This window comes from Carex rostrata, chromosome 1 (assembly GCF_964058835.1).
Source record: "Carex rostrata chromosome 1, lpCarRost1.2, whole genome shotgun sequence".
Lineage (NCBI taxonomy): Eukaryota > Viridiplantae > Streptophyta > Magnoliopsida > Poales > Cyperaceae > Carex > Carex rostrata.
The window spans coordinates 12,902,344-12,924,843 of NC_135918.1; the positions used below are offsets into that span (position 1 = coordinate 12,902,344).

The following is a 22,500-nucleotide window of genomic DNA, read 5'->3' on the forward strand; positions in this document are numbered from 1 at the left end:
GGATTTAATGCCCTTTTGCTTAGATTACTTGGAGAAACCGAATCGTCTGCCCCCCGGGGGCAGGAAATTCCGACCCCCAGAGTCTCTGCGGGTGGGACCGGTTACTGTTTAGGGTTTAACTATTGTTACTGTTTTTAAATGGAGTCCCACCTGCAGAGACTCTGTAAGCAGGAATTTTCTGCCCCCGGGGGCAGACGATTCGGTCTCTTACTTGGAGAGAAACAAATGGAAATATGGAATCTAATCTAGCTCCACTCGGACCCAAATTGAACTCAAATTCAAATTCTTGTAGTGGTTGCTTAGCTGTACACTAAAATTTTGTCTATTAATGTCAAGAGAGATTATGGAATACTGACATGACAAAAATTACAAAAGCAAACGTTGCTATCATGCATTCCAGCCAGAAGAATTATCTTAGAATACATTTTAAATCTCAAAATAAAAGTAGATTTTAGTAGGCTTTGCATTGTCAACTTTTTGTAGCATTTTTTTTAAATTTATAATATCATATTTGCCCTTCTATACTTCAAACACTCACAAACATTTATTGTATTTTATATTAACATTTATTTTAAATTTATGAGATACCGATTTTATCCTAATTAATTAAAAAAACAAAAACTAGTAGCATGTTTTGAGAAAAATGTTATCTTATAATTGGTCAGTTTTCGAGCCCAAATGAGTCATTTCTCTACTTCTAACACTTACACAAGCAGATAACTAAATGTCACAATGAAAGCGTCAAAAGTAAAGAAATGAGTTATTTATCCTCAAAAACTGATCAATTAGAAGACGGACATTTTTATGAAAAATTCTACTAGTTTTTATATGAAAGATAAAATGAGTAATTCATAAATTTAAAATTAATTTTAATATAAAGACAATAAAATGGGTATATTTGTGAGCTTTTGAAGTTTTTAGTATAATATGATATTATGAATTTTAGAGGGGGAATATGTAATTTCCAAGTTTTTTGAGGGGTATACACGAAATTCTCCCCAAAAAAATCGATAGCTTTGGATGTAGAGGCGCAGGTTATGACATGGAATTTGTATACATTATGGGGACCATATTTTGTGACAGTTGATTAAATGAAGAAAAAAAAAAAATTGGGGACCATAAAAGCGGGTTGTTGTACTAACATACAAAAAGAGAAGCATTTCTTTTAACTTAACTAGTTGCTTTCGAACTAAATTTAATATTAATGTAGTATAGGAACCTATGTGCCGATATCTTTTAGTTTATTAGGTTGCTTTAATTAATCTAATAAAAAGGTTAAGGCCTAGAAAGTTACTTTTTTTTTCTCATGTAAAAGCTATTTATTCGCATATGCCCTTGTAAATATGCATATAATATATATTTGTTTTTTTTTTTTGCAAATTTTCGCAGGATCTGCGAAGTCGTGAGGGAAAATTGAACTCTCGATCTTTGGATACAACAACTTTAGAATTTTTTCCTAGCCAATTGTGCTACCTCCCCTTTCTCATATATATTTGGTTTTAGGTTACAAAATTGCTTAAACTTTAATGCAATTTTTGTTGGCTACAAGTAGACTTTCTGTAACGTTCAAGAATTAAAATAAATTGTTTGATTTCAATGAAATTATGTATTATAAAAATTGCTCTCGTCTTCCGATTCTTTTCAAAAAGTCAAACTGGCATGAATCTTATTTAAAATTCAAGATAATCTAAGACAGCCCGAAATTATATTTAACTAAATCAAACCCACCAAACACGACTAATTCGACAATAATTATCATTATCCCAATCAATGATCCGAACCTGATTCGAATCCGACCCAAAAAATAAAAAAAAATCAAGTTGTTATGAACCTGACCCGCCATTCTAATTGCCACCGATGTTTGTTCTAATATTAAAAAATGAAACAATTTGAAAACCTCAAACGAAGCAAATTATACATATTTTAATATACTACATTGTAAAACGATAATCAAGTTATAGATATTTTATTATTTTAATATATCCAACCGCACACAAGTAAAAAAAAAATTTTAGAAATTTTTTTTAATATATTCAAATAATCACATTGTCTTCGAAATTAATTCCTAAAATAAGTCTTTAACAGATTCTAATATGGAGGCGCATTCTCTGTAGTACCGCATAACTGTATGCAATTCCAGCCAATCAATGTTTTTTTTCAAATCAGCTGTAGATGTACGAGAGTCTTTAAAATTCGTAGCAAGTTATTTAATTTAAGATCTGTGCAAATTTAAACAGACAGTGCAGATAACTCACCGGGTATTATATAAATCATCAATTATTTGGCCTGTAATTTACTCCGCAAGTTAGGGAAAGTGATTTAAGCGTGATCTGTGGGTAACTAGTAAGAGAGCATCTATATATATATATATATATATATATATATATATATATATATATATATATATAGACATACAAATAATACAAAAAAGCACAACACAATCATGCATTATGTGTGAGGGATAATGAATACAAAGCATCATAGATAGCCAATCCATTGCCCCACCAATAATACCAACTCTTATTTAATGAGACAAAATTTATTACATGTGTTTATGGGTATATACAGCGAGATGTATGAGGTGGTGTCTTCTTTTGATTTAAAATTTTAAGATTGAATCATGCAATTATAGCGCCGAAATATTCTAGAATTGAAGCACCTTTTGTACTGCATAAATGAAGAAAAATAAAAGATGTATGCTTGGAAAATTAATGTTTATTGATCAGATTTACAAATTTTGTTTAAATAGAGATATTATGATGAGGGACTGGTAAGTATTTTCTATTACTCAAAAAATAATGACAAATATAAGAAAAATGAAAATTTCATTTCAAATAAAATTTACAGTGCAAATTATAGTTGAATAAATCAAACAACCTATCCAGTTTATCCAAAGTAAGATTTGTCAGAAAAGACTCTTATTTAATCTGTACAAACATAAATTCCCTCCTGCAAAAAGCTGTTAAACATCTTTTTTCTAATAATATACAATCATCCACACAAAAAAAAATATATTTTTTTTCAAAGTAACCCCCCAAAACATGTGGCCTCTGTGTGCAATTTAGGAGACCAAGAATCAAAATTGCTTTTGCAACTGTCCCTCATTTCCACCTTTTCCTCCCCCCTTTACTGTAACGAGTCTCTGACATGTGGGCCCATGATTGTTACCATAATACCATACCAACATGCCAGGTGGAGGGGTTCATATGTACATTCAAAACTATAATGCCACAAACAGTTAGATCTAGGTGGTCCAATTTCATACTTTCAAATTTTAAATATGAAATATTAAAATTGAAAATTTGATCATATCCTGCCACAGTGGGATGCCAACCGTATACTTTTAATTTATGAGAACCATAAGATTTAAATCAATTAAGACAATAGGTCAAGGACAATATCACATCAAATTAGTTAAAGTATATCTTTCATTTTTGGCAAAATTTAAATGTTTTCCAAATACTAATTTTTCAAATTTATACAAAATTCAAGATATACTTTGACAGGATCAAAATCTGCTGTTATTCTCGTGCATGAACATTGTTCCTGCTATCCCTGCCTTTTCAAATTCAGTCATTGAATTGTTTCGAGATGCGTGCACAGAATTTTTTTGAAAAAAGTTGCTTTGAGATTCGTTTCCAGAAAAAATTCAAAGATTGGATTCGAAAAAACAGAGATAGCAGGGTTACTGATCACGGGAAGGGAATAACAGCAAATTTCATTCCTACTCTCACATACTGAAAAAAGAAAATTAGTAAATGTGAGACATGTGCATTACTCAATATATATTTAATTAATGTTGATTATTTTATGATTTCTTTCCTTAATCACCGGTTTGAGAAGTTATATGGAGTTTAATTAATTAGCATCAACACCGGCTATACGTTCTAAATTTTTAATTAATTCATGGAGAGGATAATATACGAGTGCTCTGAGAAATCTCTTAACTTTTGCGTGACCGACGTGTCCGGTGCCTATTCGAGGTGATGTGGGGGTCAGAATTATTTGCTTTGAGATTCGTGCAGAACGTATTTAAACGGTTGGGATTTTCCATAATGTCACGCAAAGTTTGAGATATCTCAGAGGATACGAATTCTGTCACCTTTTGTTTTATTCCGGATCAATTGACCTGATCTTCTGTGGCCAAGTTCACATCTCAATCTAAGGCAACTGAGGATATGAGTCCATATGACTGTGAGAGAAAAATATCTAAAATAAACATGGCATTAATTATAAATTAGATGCCACTAACTATTCAAAGTACTTAAAATCAACACAATGGATTTATATTATAATTCATATATTTTTATTTTTGCTGAAATTTTCCATTGAATATCTGATAAGAACAAAGATATGATGACTTATTTGGAACTTTAAAAAAAAAACATGTTGACCTGCTAGTGTATCAAAATTCAAATATTGCATTTTTTTTTTTAAATTGAGTTACTTAAAATACTTGAATTAAGGAGTTATAATTTTAATCAACCATGAATTGAGGGGTAATTTACAAATTTATTTGTCTATAGTCTGTACATTTATAAACCACAGAAAATCCTACTATAACCTGGGATGATGGATGTTTGTTTATTTTACTGATTACACCTTTTATTTTAATTATTTATCACAACTTTTTGGGGAGAAACGAACGGAGGAGATGGATGCATTGATTGCCTCACGCCTTGTATAGTACTGTGCTGGTCCACTCCTCTGAGGTAACACAATATTTTCCTTTAGATAATGACCGTCAGATTATAATTCGGGACAATCGGAAGGTTTGGATCTAAACTGAAGTATTAGAGATATTATGTGACCTTAGAGAATATGAATTCTGTGGAGGTACACAATCATCCCTTTAACATTCTTCCAGAACAAATTTCATCTCCTCTCTTTTTATCTTTTTTTGGACCGTCTCCTCTCTCTCTCTCTGCGAGCTTCCCAACTCCCAAGTGAAGCTTCTCTTTTACTCCATACACACATCTCGAGATCTCTCTCTCTCTCTCTGTAAATTCTCTCCTTTGCTCCTTACCAGAAAACGATAACTCTTAGTCTCCCAATCGGAGTGTTCTCACCACCGCTTCCGTTAGAGAGAGGTGGAGGAAAGAAGAAATCAACCTGACAACCTTCACCGCTGCTTCATTTCGATTTTTTTTCATGCTCTACCCAAAAAGATGCCTCCTTTACTCTTCTTCTCTCTCGTGCTCTCGCTTCTTCCGATTTTCACCAAATCCACCACTGACCCAGGCGACTACGCAATTCTTCTAGCATTTCAATCTAGCTTAGACAACCCAGAGATCCTAAAATGGCCTTCTGACAACCAAGACCCGTGTGGGCCACCCAAGTGGCCCCACGTTTTCTGCGAGGGAAATCGGGTTTCACAAATCCAGATACAGGATCTTGGGGTAGCGGGTACGCTACCCGGTAACTTCACCCAACTGTCAATGCTCTCCAATTTGGGGTTTCAGAACAACAAATTTAGGGGAAAGTTGCCATCTTTTCGGGGTCTTACGAACTTGAAATATGCATTTTTGAATGGAAATCAGTTTGACACTATTCCCTTGGATTTCTTCCGTGGGTTGTCGAGCCTTCTTGATCTTTCTCTAGATGGTAATTTTTTTATTTTTTTTCTAATTTTTTTTTTTCACAGTTATTATTGGTTAGTGTTAGGTTTGTTTACTCTATGTTGCTTTTCCAAATTTAGTACCACATTGTCAAGTGGCAACTTAAGCTGATAGCCTGGTACCTGAAATACTGCATAAAACTACGCAAAAAAAGAAAAAAAAAATAATCATTCTTATCCAATTAGGAAAACCCAAAAACAGTAAAACAGAGTAAAAGGAAGTACCAGTACCACATCTTGTAGTAATCGGTACCGTAATTGTCTTTTTATAGAAAAGTAAATAGAATTTGTTTGACAATGAGAAATAACTGTCTCTATCTCTTAACAGAGAATCCATTAAATCAATCCACTGGTGGGTGGACCCTACCAACAGATCTAGCGGATTCAGCTGCCTTGGTCAACCTGACTTGTACCAAATGCGGGTTGGTTGGGCCGATACCCGATTTCCTCGGGTCGTTATCCAATCTAAACGAGCTTCAACTCTCCTACAACAACCTAACCGGCATGATCCCGTCAAGCTTTGCCGGGTCAAACATAAAGGTTCTCTGGCTTAACAACCAGGAGTCATCCGGGTTAACGGGTCCAATAGATGTGATCACCCAAATGCCATTTCTTACTGATGTGTGGTTACATGGTAATAGCTTCACGGGACCCATACCTGACTCGATTGGTGCTTTGACTGCATTAACTCGCATCTGGTTAAATAGTAACCAGTTTGTTGGGTTAATACCTTCAAATTTGACTTCTCTACCTAATTTGCAAGACCTCCAATTGGATAATAATCTTTTGATGGGTCCAATTCCGTCAGTGAAGTACAATTTTACTTACAGCGGTAACTCATTTTGTGCATCTGACCCAGGGGTAGAATGCGCGCCAGATGTCACCTCCTTATTGGGTTTCTTACATGGATTAAATTACCCGACCCAACTTGACTCATCTTGGCACGGTAATGACCCGTGTGTAGATGATTGGATGGGTATCATATGTTCGAGCGGTAAGGTGGCCGCAATAAATCTCCCAAATTTGAGATTAAACGGAACAATTAGCCCCAGTTTGGGAAATTTAGACAGTTTAGTTGATATCAAGCTTGGAGGGAACAACCTGACGGGTCAAATTCCGTCAAATTTGTTAAATTTGAAATCATTAAAGCTTGTAAATCTCTCTTCTAATAACTTGGCTCCTCCAGTTCCCTCGTTTCCAAATGGAGTAACTCTTCTTGTAGCGAATAATCCGTTGATAGATAAAGCCTCTTCTCCTTCTTCCCCAAGCATAGACTCTCCAAATACGCCAGATTCCAAAACTAACCCTAATAGCAATGACAATGGAACCGGGAACGGAAACCGAGGGACTTCCAAGAAATCAAATATTTCAGCTATCATTGTACCAACTGTTTGTGCCAGCTTGATTGCAATTTCTCTTGCCGGGTTTCTTTTCTACTACAAGGGAAAAAGGAGAAAATCTACCCTTATGCCAGAGACTTCTATTGTTGTACACCCGCATGACTCATCTGACCCTGGTAGCAACTCTCTTAAGATCGTTGTGGCGGGGTCCAATGCTAACACACCACGCAGTGAGCCGCATAGCAGTGGCCACAGCAATATTCATGTCATCGATGCGGGAAATTTCATAATTTCTGTTCAAGTTTTACGTACGGCCACCAAAAACTTTGCTGAAAAAAACATACTTGGCCGAGGCGGGTTTGGCACAGTTTATAAGGGTGAATTGCACGACGGTACAATGATTGCGGTCAAGCGGATGGAGGCATCAGTTGTAACCAACAAAGCCATTGATGAATTCCAGGCTGAAATTGCTATGCTCACTAAGGTTCGGCACCGCAATTTGGTCTCGATTCTAGGGTTTTCTATGGAGGGTCAAGAGAGGTTGTTGGTGTATGAATTCATGCCTCAAGGGGCATTGAGCAAGCACCTGTTTCACTGGAAAACGGCCGGGTTGAACCCGTTATCCTTAAAGAGGAGGTTGAATATAGCACTTGATGTGGCGAGAGGGATGGAATATTTGCATAATTTGGGACAGCAATCTTTTATTCATAGGGATTTGAAATCGGCAAATATTTTGTTAGGGGATGATTTCAGGGCTAAGGTGTCTGATTTCGGCTTGGTAAAATTGGCGCCTGATGGCAAGTATTCGGTTGTGACCCGCCTCGCTGGGACCTTTGGGTACTTAGCTCCAGAATATGCCGGTGAGTGCTCATTTATTTATTTTATTTAGTTAATCTTGTTTTTGTTGTTGCAGTTGTACATGCTTTAAAAGCGAAAATCTGACTAATATTAACCGTCTTTTGTTCCTTAACAAACTATACCCCTTTATTTAAATAAAAGTATATGAGGACTCTTTTTGCAAATTTGTCAAATAATTGATTAGAGGGTTCAAATGCCTCTATTTTAAATATTATAATAACAAAAATTCTGAAATTTATATGTCGAAGTAAAACATTACATGTGATCTATATTATTTTCTCTGCAGATAAAAAATTATCACTTTTTATTTAGTTTTATATGAATTAATAAGTTGAAAAATTAACATCCATAAAATTAAAACAAAATCAAATATCATGATAATTTATATGTGCATAAAGCAAATGATATAGATCATATCTAATGGTTTTATTTTGACTTTTAGGTTTTAAGTTTTATGTTATTTTAGTTCAAAAAATGGTGGCATTTGAACCCTCCTTTTTACATAATTATAAATCTTTCTAAACTGTTATTTTTGTGTTATCAGTGACTGGAAAAATCACAACTAAGGCAGATGTGTTCAGCTATGGAGTTGTGCTAATGGAGCTACTAACGGGTCTAACTGCTCTGGACGAAAGCCGGGTCGAGGAGACCCGCTACCTTGCCTCATGGTTCACTCAGATCCGAACCGATAAGCAAAAGCTCAAAGAAGCCATTGATTCAACTCTCGACACATCTGATGAGGAAACATTTGCGAGCATCTGCACAGTCGCTGAGCTGGCAGGCCATTGTGCGGCCCGGGAGCCATATCAGCGGCCAGATATGAGTCATGCAGTAATGGTATTGGTACCACTGGTCGAGAAATGGAAACCCGCTAAGGATGAGAGTGAAGAGTATTTAGGTATTGATTTGCACCTACCACTTTTACAGATGGTTAAAGGGTGGCAGGATGCTGATGTAAGCGGGACCACTGCAAGTACCGACATGAGCGGTACATATAGCATTGTCAGTCTGGATAGTAAGGGGAGTATACCGAGCCGGCCGATCGGTTTTGCCGAATCTTTCACCTCAGCCGACGGCCGTTGAATGGTTTTTGAGATATTGTCACAATTTAGGGTTTCAAATGTGAATTTGCATATTTTGTGTTAAAAAATGTCTGTAGATAATGGTTAAGAGAATTCGAACCACTTGTCAGTTTTTTTTTTTTTTTTTTTGCCTTTTTTCTGTGAGGTTTAATAAATGTAAACCTTATGTTTGGTTCTCTATTTTGAATGTATTTTTGCAATGTGAAGCAAAACCTATATTTTCAGGTGTTTTTGAAAATTGTCAGGGATCATTTTGCAAAGTTGCAGGGGCATAGTGTGGTACTGTGGTACCAACAAAGGTGGTATAATTGGTGCAACCGCCACGTAGAAACAAAAGATCTGAAAGCAACTGGTACATGCAATCTCTGGATTTATTGATTGGTACATTCAAGGTCATGCCTTGGGGAAAAAAAATTAAAAAAAGATCTTTGTGGTGTTGAACAGTTGAACTGTTGATGTCATCATGAGAAAGACATGGATTGAAAGCGATTGCAAACCATGGTACTAATGTTGCTGTCTGTACAACTTGCATGATTGTTTATACATTTTCAATTATGTCCTTGCAATACTTTAAAATTTCAACTGTAATTTGGTTGGGCATTTTGGACATTTAATGCAGGCAATCTATTGACAATACAACTAATTTGACAAATGTTATTTTAATTGAAATGGATATTGACTTGTCAAGCATAGATCTGCTTCTGTTGAGTTTTGTAATGAGTATGGCTTGGATGCTATGATAGCATAACATATGTGCTATAGCTTTAAAAATTTATTGAATAAAATTTAAATTTTGATTTAAGTAATTCAATAAATTGGTTATATAATAAACTTGTAGAATACTATTTTTTATTATTTTTGAATATTTTTACTATTTTTTATGATTTATGAAATATGTCAAATGACTTAAAAATAAAAAAAATTATTAATATTTTAAGCTATTTTTTTTGCCATCTTTCATAAAATTTAAAAATAGTAAAAATTGGTATTCTAAAAGTTCATTATATAACTAATTTATTGAGTTACTTAAATCGAAGTTTGAAATTTATATAATAGATTTTTGAGACCGTAACACGAATAACCTTATGATATCCATAGCACTCAAGCCTAACTCTTTTGTAATTAGTTACACATGCTATTTATGAAATTTATAATTGTGCATGCTATTTATCTTAATAGATACTCAGATTGTTCATAAACTAATCATATTTATACATGCTATTTATGAAAGTTACACATACATATTGAACGATATGTCATGAAGTCTAATTAGTAGTAAAAATAATGCCCGAGACTCGTAACTGTACAAACTTTTTGGGTACTTAAAAATAACATTTTTTTTGGTCTCAAATCAATAATAACTCTCTCCAACGATTTGTATATTTTGATTTATTTTATTTAACAATCATCAATGAGATATCAAATAATAATCAAATTGCACAATAGTTTGAAGGGAAAACTATCTATATGTTCAACATACTGTTTATACATTTTTTTTTCTATTTATACGATTTTTACTTAATTATAAAAATACTGTCAAGATTGTCAAACGAATGTATAATATAATATGCAACCTCTCTGTAAAGAGACGGAGCTCGTACCACTAAATCTGCAGTCCTTTTTTCTTTACGGAATAATATTACATAGTTTGATGTATTCAAAACAGATGGGAACAAAATATAACTGTTTAAAGTTGGTGGGCATGTTTTTTTTTTTTTAAAGAGAACCTTTTCTTTTAACACAGTAAACAAATTCAGAATCTAATAGTTTTGAATACATCAAACTGAATTAAATAGGAAAAATAATTAAAGTGTACAGAAAATGTACTCCTTACTACATTTGAAAAAGAACTAAACTTGCTAAACTAAATAGGATTAGAATATATTAAATTCTATCGTTATATATTAATTCATTTATTTGTGTGGCAAGTAAGAGGTCAACTATTAGTCGGTATAATTGATAGATAGCAACTGTTGAAAAGGATTGCAAATCTGTTCAAATCCAACTGGCATCCACTGTACTGTTGATAAGGATTGAAAAACATATTTATATATAGAGTGTTCTCCATTATGACCGCTCGACTATCTTTTTATTTTGACAATTTTACTTTGAGGAGGGTTCAAATGCTTCCATGTTTTTGTGCCTCCATCATGTCTTCATCTCTCTCCATCATTTTCAAAGTTCAAACAGTCGATCCGAACCGCTCAACCTAACCTCCATACTAAAATATGTTTGGAGACCAAATTTTATATTTTTAGGAATTTTTTTACTATTTTTTTAGATAGGTACAAAAATACTGTTTTTAGATGGTTCAGATTTACTGATTTTGTACCTATCTAAAAAAATAGTAAAAAAATTCCTAAAAATATAAAATTTAGTCTCCAAACATATTTTAGTATGGAGGTTAGGTTGAGCGGTTCGGATCGACTGTTTGAACTTTGAAAATGATAGAGAGAGATGAAGACATAATGGAGGCACAAAAACATGGAGGCATTTGAACCCTCCTCTTTTACTTTATAGTTTATACTAATTAATTAAAAAGTTTAAAATTTTCATATTTAGATATATTACTCATAAAAATGATAGATTTCAACGGTTCATATTTTTCATTTGAAGTCAATTTCATAAGTTTTAGAGCTGAGTTTACAAAAGAGCTCAGTAAACTTAAAAACACATTGTTCTACTCTCTATATTTCTCTATTCTTATATTAAGCACGTAGATGTCATGATTCGTTAATGGTTTTAATTGAAAGATGAAATTTCGGATTAAATACCAGTCATCCAATCAACTATTATAATTCTATGCATTTTTTTATGTTTCTTTACTTGTAAAAGTCTAAATTTATTTAAACATGTACTCTTCACATGCAAATTGTATCATCTTTCTGATTAGTTATGATTTTTTTTCTATTTTTTAAATATCATTTAAGGAATTGATTAGTCATGTCCTTATTTGTTTTTTTTTCTATTTTCTTAACATTATTTAAGGAATGCTATTTGTTATTTAATATGACATTTTGTTTGATATTTTTTATGAAAATATGTTGAAAATATTAAAAAAATACGTAAATGTCATTTAATATATCATTTAATGAATGTAATTTATATGTAAATGCCATTTAAAAATATTATTTGTCATCTAGTCTAAATTTTTTATAAAAAATATATCAATTTGCATGAGATTTTCAGTTCTCTTATAATATATTTTTGTTGCAATGCACATGTACAATATTAGTGTGTATATGTAAAACAAAGTGATTTGGTGCGTTCACTTTTGTGATTGAAATTTTTAAACACAAGTTAACAAAAAGAGTTGATTACTTGATTTGTCTACTGGAGCTGATCAGCTCAATTTGTTGATTATCTTAAAATGGACTTAAATTAATATAGAACTACAATATGCAGAAAGGCCCAAAATAAGAAGCAATTTTACTTCTGTTCAGTCTCCAGATTATCGAAGACCGATCTGAACCGTCCATTTCGTATCGTACGGAAAATTGACCCTGACGTGATGTGGCATGACATCCGTGTATAGTTTAGGACCCGTACGCAGTAAATGTTAACACTAAAGTGTCCGATATGAAATGTATGGTCCAGATCTGTTGTGACTATAGGGGGTTTGCTTTAAGATTTGTGTCAAGCTAAAAGAATGGTCCGAATTTTCCACTTGCACCTCAGTTACCTGGGGTGATACGGATTTGTTCGGTTTCTCAGCAGTTGATAAAAGTTGCCATTGAAAGAGGAGGTAGCACAATTGGCTAGAAAAATGTCTTAGAGTTGTTATACTCAAAGGTCGAGAGTTCGATTCCCCCTCACGAACCTTGATAGCTACTACCAAGTTTTCAAAAAGATAAAAGCTGCCATTGACCAAATTTGATTTTTTTTATTTGATTTTTTTTATTGAAGCCATCTGCTCCCCGCGACTAGTGTATTGCATACGTGCCGTGTCCTCGATTCATATCGTGTAGAGTTGACACACTTTAAAGTAGGTGTTGTGCCGTATCATGTTGAATAATATCGAGACCGGACACAATATGAGTATCGGTACAATATAGGTTGGCATCTATACTTAGACGTGTCTGAAAGTATCTAGACATGAATATTATGTCTACGGGTCTACCTTATAGATTGTAATCTATCTACGCAACTCAAATGAGTTTTTAAATAACTGTTAACTATATTTTAGAAATTAAGGTTTCTAATATTTTTAACTCTGTCATCTCTAAAATTAATTTTAGAGTTTCTATTAAGCCATGTCAGCAATAAAATTAAAAGGAAAAATAATTTCAGCCAATCATTTGGTCAGCATAGAGTTTATAAACAGTTTCTTAATAAGAAACTTTCAGACATAGTTTCTAAATATGAAACTCTTCCACATCTCTAAAACTGAATTAAAAACTGCCATATCAGATTAGAAACTCTTATAGTACCAGAGATGCAGGGGTCTAATTTCTAAACTTTGCGTCACTGACTTCAAACAAAACAGTAAACAAAATCATGTTTTTATTTTGGTCAATTTTATATTTTTTTTTCAAATATTTTTTTCTGTGTTGTATTTTTTTTTGTCTCTATTTTTTTTGCATTATATTGGACTGTCGAAAAAATTCGTTACATGTAGTAATTGAATTATAAAATATAAAATAGTGTTAAAAGTTAGAAAACTTACCAAGTTAAAATAGTTATGTTCTATTTGATTATTTTTTTCAGCAATTAAAAAGATTTCTGGCTGTACACAACATTTTATGATGCAATTTGGGTGGAAACTTAATGAGCTAATTAATCCGTATATTATGTGTCGTTAGTCATGTTAATCTGTGTCATGTTGACACATGTATTGTCAGTTTGGGACACAACATTTAAAGGTGTAGTCAGAATTTTGTTTAAATTTAAGGATGCTTTTTTTTTTTTTAAACTGATATAATTAGTAGGCTACAGACTGTCATCAATTAATAAATTCAAATTTTAATTAGATTATTTAAGGATAGGCAAAATTTTCTTTAAGAATAAGCAATAATCTGATTCTATATAGATCTATATTCAATGTTCAAAACCTGATTCAATAATTACTTAACCTGATTCAATGTGATTCCACCGCTAAAAACGCTTTTGAAAACACAACATGGGCACGTGAAGACACCATGCCTAACATGAATTTTGCTCACTCTGGCACTATATGTAGAACTATCAAATTCAAATCGTTCTTTTAACTTCAGCACAAATCTTAAAACATACATTCTATATTTCTATATCTATAATAAGTATTGTGGTCCGACTGAGATTAAATCCAGACTGTTCTTGATTTTTCCTACAAGTATGGTACCTGAGGGGATACAGATTCCACCTAACATAGCGTATTTGTGCCCTTTTTTTATTAATAGAAAAAATAATAATAAAATATCGAAATAGGAATAGGGTTTATTTTGAAATATAGGAAGAACAGAATGGTTTATCCTGTCCGTTAGATGGAATAAACCATCATGTCCGGCTAATTACATTTTTAATTCCACCAAACTCGTTAATCTTAAAAGAAAAACAAAAGCTACATGGGATAGTGTATTATGTCCAAAACTGTTCATTTTTTTTTGTGAATTTTATTTAAATAATTCATCATGAACATAACATGCAAAAAAATAATTGAAGTTCTGGACAGGAATAACTATCCCGTCCAGTTTTTTTTTTTTTTTTTTAAGGATTAACGAGTTGGGTAACTAAAAACAAAATTAGCTGGACGTGATGGTTTATCCTATTCGACGTACGGACGAGATAAACCATCTCATTCTTTCTATATTTCGAGATTTTGTCAAAAAAAATAATCAGTAATTGTTTAAATATTTTATTTATTTAAACTTTTCAGAGCAAAAAGTTGACAAACTTGCCGATATCTGATTTCAGTAATTGTTTATGTGGTGCTACTTAATTGTCAATAATGTCTTATCAATGTATAATGTTGTCAATTTTTGTACATATATTGCAAGTACACCCTGTAAAACATGAATTACATGTGTTGCACACATTGAAAAATATTTTGTTGAAATAAAACCAAAAACTAATTGGAAACAAAACAAAAATGCACAGCCATCACAATAAAATTAAAAGGACAAGTAAACAAAGCATAGTCAAATTTCTTTGGAAAGGTGAAAAACGAATAGCAAGAGGGTGGTATAAAAGCATATTTACACTTACCAATAGATACTGAGCGGGTGCATCTTGCATAACTGCAAATCAAAGAGTAAATAGTTTTTTAAACAAGGAAATGATTTTATAGTTGATGGAATTATCGTTAATTGTTACCATAAACAATAGATATTGATAGCTAAATTTCATTGGTTGCTTGGTTGTGGCAAATACTCAACAAATTTAATAGATATTCACAGCTACAACAAACTATTGGTAGCTTTGCTTAGTTTGTTTGGACAAATTCTCTTGATGATAAGGATACATAAAATCTCACTAACGGCAAAAGGTTTGAGTTAGTGAAATTAAATAGTTGTCAACAAGAAAATATAGGGACCTTTCCAAAAATAAAACAAAAATAACAATAAATGACTGATAACAAGAAAATTAATATATTAGAGAATTACGTGTAGCATAGATTGTAGGTTAGAGTCTGAAGTTCATCGACACTAAACTTGTTATCGTCCCACAGAACATGATAGTGTGTTGGTCGGCTGGTCCCCTGAAAATAATATGTTGCAACACAAAGTTAATTGTAGCAATCCAATACAGAATCACCTAAAAAATAATTTATTCTTTACCCACAAGAGGAAACGAGTGAGAAATAATAAATTATTTTTTAGTGCTGATTGTGACTCAGATTATTGGATTCAAAGGAAATCCATATTCAGAATGAAATCACCGCACGAGAAATTAGCAGTTAAGTTCAATAATGACAAATGCAAATGCTCAATAACAATAATCAATCGGCAATCAATATATATAACATTAACTAGAAATCAATAACTATTAACATGAATATTTGGAACCTAATCTTTACAACCACTAAGTCTAGTAACACTAACAGATACCACCCTGCTTGTCTATGCAGACGCTCACCATAAACCCACAGTTTTTGTTCATACTTAGACATTTCAATTTCAATAATTCAGTTCAACGATAACACAATTCAATAGAATATCTATATGGAGGCTTATACCCTCTGGATTTTGATTTATAATTTTGATTAAATTTAGTGTTAAATCAAAATAAATTTATTGAATTATAATTGGTAATTAAAATTATAAGTTAAAACATCAGAAATTACAAGTTAGAGTATTGAAAAATATAATTCAAAGCATTATTTTTTATCGAGTATCCAATTAGTTAATAAATTTAAATCCGATTAGCTATTTAAACTCGATTCGATATTTTTTTGCCCCCCTAACGAAAATTCTGGATGCACCCTACTTGCCAACTGATTTCTTTCTACATTGGACGGCATCAACTTAAAAACAAATAAACAGAGTTGAGTGATGTTGGGAGCACGCTTGTGTGATTTTTGGTATGACCCCAATCTTCACATTATTCATGTCTTGTACTATCTAAGAAAGGCTCAATTTGTATGACCCCAATCTTTAAGCACAGGTGATTAGTATGGTAAATCATGTAACTTATGGGTATATCTAATATCGCAAAGTAAATAGGTGTGATATGTAAAGAATTATTTGGAAGATAGCAATTATAACGATAAGCATATAATTAGCTCTTAGTGCAACAAATTCATGTTCAGTCTAAGCGGTTGATTAGAATGATCATACACTATTCATTTCTGATAACATATACAATGTGTGAGCTGATAAAAATATAAGCGAGCAATTTCATGTATGAAATTATTCTCTCTGGCATTTTCATTTATCATTTGTTCTGCAAAACTATTTATTTGCTCTTTTTCTTGATTAATTATGTTAGAAAATACTTAAATTAACATAATTAAATATGTTTGAGATTTTGGAGGAAATTAATGCAAGGTAATTAAAATGCTTTTTTTTTATTTATTTGGTTACTTAGAATTGATAAATCTAAAACAAATCTCTTACTTGATAAAAGAAAAATGAAAAATATATGCACATACCATTTCAGAAGTACGGCACATGTCACCTAGTCTTTTGCAAAACCATCCGACATCATTTGCACCAACTTGAGGTTAGAAAGAGATGCAGTACCATAAGTTTAATTTTGCTCTGTTTACCAATTTCTGCATCCATACCATTTAATTCAAATCCTTTTAGAGAAAAAGTCTGAGGCGAAAGAATACCAAAACATATATCTTATTTCTCATGTTCCACGCACCAGATGTCGGCATGCACTCTTTTTCGACACCTGTGTCATGGTACTTGAGCTGCATAATAATAAAAAAAATAAACAATTGAATGGTAATGTTAGAAAAATGAAAACTGATCTTAAATGATAACCAATATTTATCTCTTTTTTTAATTTGTGGATTTAAAGTCTTCCAGATCAACCAAATAAATGGTTAGGAAATTAAGATCAGGTACATAGTTAAATTAAGATGAACATATGAAGGTATCGTAGGTAAATTATAATGAACATATAAAATTAGAGGTACCAGAGGTGGAGGAAGAACACGAGCCTCAACAGAGGTGGTTTCCTCACTGACTGTTAAACCGAACTGTATCGCATAAGTATCTTCATTGTATCTGTTATCTTTCATTGCCTGTTTATGAAAAGGAAATAGGAAAATTTATAATATGCAAATTGATAACTATAGCTTTTTTCTAGGGTAAAGATTAATACGTTAATAATGCTGCTTTGACGGTCAGCTGGCTTTTGACAAGTGGCCCGGAGCATACCAGTCGTCTGTCCCTCATTCAACTTTTTCCTATAGTTTTGTCCCCTAATGATCATGCACACCTACAATTTTTTTCACATATGAAGATAAATATTTGAGTATAACAAATCTTAGAAAAAAATATCTCAATATATCCAATAGAATTCACCAAAGATATATTGTAAGGCTTGGAACAAAACCTCAATTTTTCTGACTTTCTGAATAATCCAACAAAAAATTATCTTCCACATTTTCTTAGTTAGTAATGCTGAGTAGATGCTTATACCTTTATTTACTCATTTGACAAACAATTAGGCCATGATTTAATTAAGATATGTAATAGAATAAGAAATAAGGGAACTCAAGAAATTAAGATATTTACCTTTCCTTAAAACATTACTAAAATTTTTCCTCATGTGACAAGAAATGAGGATCTTAGTTTAGATAGGTATACATGAATAATATGGAAATTTGGTAACAGTGCCAAATTAATACCTAGCTTGTGCTCAAGCTATTTTCATGTGCTTTTTACAATAAGATCTTCCCATTCAGTTTGATCACTAAATAGTAGATTGAGTACATACCTCCATGGGGAGATAAGTTATTTTTTTTGGGTTATTTTCCACATCCAGACATGGTATATTGAGGTGTCTCATATGAACACCATGACTTTCCCTGAAATAATCTACAACTTAATTTCTTCTGGATGCCCTCATTACCAAATGAGAATCTGAAAGAATAAAACCAAATAGATCTTGATCTCTACTAATCACAAAATACATTATTAGAAGCCAATAGCAGCATGTAAAATTAAGAACAAGTTTGGTGCTTACGTTAAATCTCTAGTGGCTTGTGCAGTCAATCCGGAGATGCGATACTTTCTACGTATTTGGCGGAGATGAGTAACCTCAACTTTTACACCCTTCAAGTTTCTTTTAATCTGATATATAATATAAAAGAAAAAAAAAGAGTAACAATATGTCATTAGTGAATATTTTTAGTGTAAGTACCCAACTCATCATTGAATTTTAAAACTGAAAGAAAGTAATTACCTTTGTTATGTCGGCAGCGGATATGCCAGTTTGAAGGTCTTTTCCAATAAGCTGTGACACAAATTGTATTACTGGTATAGGTTCAATAAAACTCGTCGCTGTAGTATCTGAAAAGTTCAATAATAAACTAATGTCAACTAATTCATTTAAATTAATGCGTTAAAAGAGTGACAAATAATAAAGATCCCACAAAAATGAACTGGGGCAACAAATAAAGCTCAAACATAATTTAAGTATATAAAAAATACATATACTGATACGGAAATACTAGAATTGGGAGCTGGTATGATACTTACTGAGGTTGAGAGAGGCCCATTGGAGTTGGACGAAGACTCTGGTAAATTCCTTGCCAGATGTCTAATCCACCTTCCAGATTAAATTATATTATGTGTGGGATAGCTTCTAATTTTTGGATGGGTAAAAAATTGTTGTTTTTGGATGGATTCTGGATCTTAATTTAAAAAAAAAATACTAAAAAAGTGTCAAAAAATGTAAAAATTGTTCTCCTAGCACATTTCAATATGTATATCATGTTGAGTAGTTTGGATTGGCTGTTTGAACTTTCAAATGTAGAAAATATGAGCGTGACATAAACCAATCATCTTAAGTCGGAACTCACCAAAGTCCATCTCTCTCTCTATATATATATATATATATATGATTTTCTTCAAGCTGCGAGTTATTCGACACACCAGGTTTGGGTCATTTTTATTATCATTAGATTTTATAAATTTTAAGTTTTAATTATTAAATATTCTTTCCAGCACACTGCACACAGGTTGGTTAATCCTTTCTATTTAGCTTTGGGCTCAAGATCGACAGAATCTTAGGTTAAAACTTTTGCTATTACTTGGGCTTTTATGGGTCGAATTGGATAAAATATTATTAATACGTGGGCAATGATTCGATTCGTTACGAATATCAGTAAAAAAAATATTGATTATTTTTCTGCGCATAATGCATACAAATTTTGGAGCAACTTTTGCAAGAAAAATTCTTACTTGTGCAAATAATCCTTGAGTATTTGAAAACATGAAATATATACCAGAGATGTAATCCTAAGAAGAAAAATAGATACCAGAAGAAACAATAAAATATAACTAGCTGCGCTGATTCAACTATAAAATACATTTGCAACAAATGCCAGTTTCTTTTTTCTTTAATTCTTGATTTCTCATAAAGAGTTCCTCTAGGCATATATAGGTTTTATGTTCTAAATAAGGTCCAAATACAACAGTACGGGGCCCCACAATGGGGTAATGATTTTAACAAAGCAGTTTTGGCTTCACGCAGCAAACAAACTATAGAATAAAAACAACATTGTATATGGTAAGTGCGCTGCCTGAAGCAAAACCATCTCTGTTAAAATCTTTTCCCCCACAATGGCCTCAACTTCCATCCTAATGGAATGCCACACAGCACCGGACATCTCCGGTTTCTGTCTCATTGTATTAATTTCAATGAAAGAGGAAATTACCCATTTAAAGCTGAGATGGATATTTCAACATTTAGCGTAAAGACTGTCAGATCAACACATAGAGAGCATTGTTCTCTGATTTTTTTCTTCTTCACTAGGTACCACATGTAGGATATCAGTATCTACTTGGGTGGGAAATGTTTGTGTCACACCTCCGATCCGGAGGTGCGACAATTCAACTGCGTCTATTTTTCATTCAATATACGTAACATAAGGTATGGATCTTTTTATGCATTGTCACTAACATCCATTATATTTTTGCCACATCCCAAATAATTAATAACAATTCCTAGACGTTTACAGTGAATGATGCTAGAGAAATATTTTCTGAATCACGTCAGATAAAATATCCCAAATTCCATCTCTTTAGATGGCCCTGCTGTCAATTATAACCCAAAAACATTTCTCTGACTTTCCATAATGAACCTATAACCCATAAGAGGAAACGAGTGAGAAATAATAAATTATTTTTTAGTGCTGATTGCGACTCAGATTATTGGATTCAAAGGAAATCCATATTCAGAATGAAATCACCGCACGAGAAATTAGCAGTTAAGTTCTATAATGACAAATGCAAATGCTCAATAACAATAATCAATCGGCAATCAATATATATAACATTAACTGGAAATCAACTATTAACAGGAATATTTGGGACCTAATATTTACAACCACTAAGTCTAGTAATACTAACAGATACCACCCTGCTTGTCTATGCAGACGCCCACCATAAACCCACAGTTCTGGTTCATACTCAGACATTTAAATTTCAATAATTTAGTTCAATGATAACGCAATTCAATAGAATATCTATATGGAGGCTTATACCCTCTCGATTTTGATTTATAATTCTGATTAAATTTAGTGTTAAAATCAAAATAAATTTATTGAATTATAATTGGTAATTAGAATTATAAGTTAAAATATCAGAAATTACAAGTTAGAGTATTGAAAAATATAATTCAAAACATTGTTTTTTATCGAGTATCCAATTAGTTAATAAATTTAAATCCAATTAGCTATTTAAATTCGATTCGATATTTTTTTGCCCCCCTAACGAAAATTCTGGATGCACCCTACTTGCCAACTGATTTCTTTCTACATTGGACGGCATCAACTTAAAAACAAATAAACAGAGTTGAGTGATGTTGGGAGCACGCTTGTGTGATTTTTGGTATGACCCCAATCTTCACATTATTCATGTCTTGTACTATCTAAGAAAGGCTCAATTTGTATGACCCCAATCTTTAAGCACATGTGATTAGTATGGTAAATCATGTAACTCATGGGTATATCTAATATCGCAAAGTAAATAGGTGTGATATGTAAAGAATTCTTTGGAAGATAGCAATTATAACGATAAGCATATAATTAGCTCTTAGTGCAACAAATTCATGTTCAGTCTAAGCGGTTGATTAGGATGATCACACACTATTCATTTCTGATAAGATATAAATAACATATACAATGTATGAGCTGATAAAAAAATATGCGAGCAATTTCATGTATGAAATTATTCTCTCTGGCAATTTCATTTATCATTTGTTCTGCAAAATTATTTAGTTGCTCTTTTTCTTGATAAATCTAAAACAAATTAAATATGTTTGAGATTTTGGAGGACATTAATGCAAGGTAATTAAAATGTTTGAGATTTTGGAGGAAATTAATGCAAGGTAATTAAATATGTTTGAGATTTTGGAGGAAATTAATGCAAGGTAATTAAAATGTTCCTTTTTTTTATTTGGTTATTTAGAATTGATAAATCTAAAACAAATTTCTTACTTGATAAAAGAAAAATGAAAAATATATGCACATACCATTTCAGAAGTACGGCACATGTCACCTAGTCTTTTGCAAAACCATTCGGCATCGTTTGCACCAACTTGAGGTGAGAAAGAGATGCAGTACCAGAAGTTTAATTTTGCTTCGTTTAGCAATTTCGGCATCCATACCATTTAATTCAAATCCTTGTTAGAGAAAGAGTCTGAGGCGCAAGAACAAGCGAAGGAGAGAGAAAAGAATAACAAAACATATACCTTATTTCTCATGTTCCACGCACCAGATGTCGGCATGCACTCCTTTTTAGCACCTGTGTCATGGTACTTGAGCTGCATAATAAAAAAATAAAAAGTTGAATGGTAATATTAGAAAAAGGAAAACAGATCTTCAAATGATAATCAATTTTTATCTCTTTTTTAAATTTCTGAATTAAGAGTCTATCAGATCAACCAAATAAAAGGCTAGGAAATTAATAAAATCAGGTACTTAGTTTAATTAAGATGAACATAT

General features: G+C 32.3%; 2 protein-coding genes and 1 long non-coding RNA gene across 3 annotated transcripts; 1 reads left to right on the top strand and 2 right to left on the bottom strand.

Moving 5' to 3' along the window:
• The first annotated feature begins 4,866 nt into the window (after positions 1-4,866).
• On the top strand, positions 4,867-9,135 carry LOC144559275 (receptor protein kinase TMK1-like). The gene is made up of 3 exons (XM_078308296.1): positions 4,867-5,604; positions 5,946-7,817; positions 8,360-9,135. The coding sequence occupies exons 1-3, from the start codon at positions 5,169-5,171 to the stop codon at positions 8,896-8,898; spliced, it is 2,847 nt and encodes a 948-aa protein (XP_078164422.1). The 5' UTR covers positions 4,867-5,168; the 3' UTR covers positions 8,899-9,135.
• Positions 9,136-17,118: 7,983 nt separating this feature from the next.
• Positions 17,119-18,272, bottom strand: LOC144560550 (protein argonaute PNH1-like). The gene is made up of 4 exons (XM_078309814.1): positions 18,267-18,272; positions 17,649-17,765; positions 17,461-17,568; positions 17,119-17,232 (listed from the first exon to the last, which is right to left on the bottom strand). Exons 1-4 carry the CDS (start codon positions 18,270-18,272, stop codon positions 17,119-17,121), a joined length of 345 nt encoding a protein of 114 aa, XP_078165940.1.
• Positions 18,273-18,382: 110 nt separating this feature from the next.
• On the bottom strand, positions 18,383-19,062 carry LOC144559305 (uncharacterized). The gene is made up of 3 exons (XR_013513118.1): positions 18,735-19,062; positions 18,516-18,622; positions 18,383-18,412 (listed from the first exon to the last, which is right to left on the bottom strand). It is a non-coding gene; the product is annotated as an uncharacterized LOC144559305 (long non-coding RNA).
• Between the last annotated feature and the right edge of the window lie 3,438 nt (positions 19,063-22,500).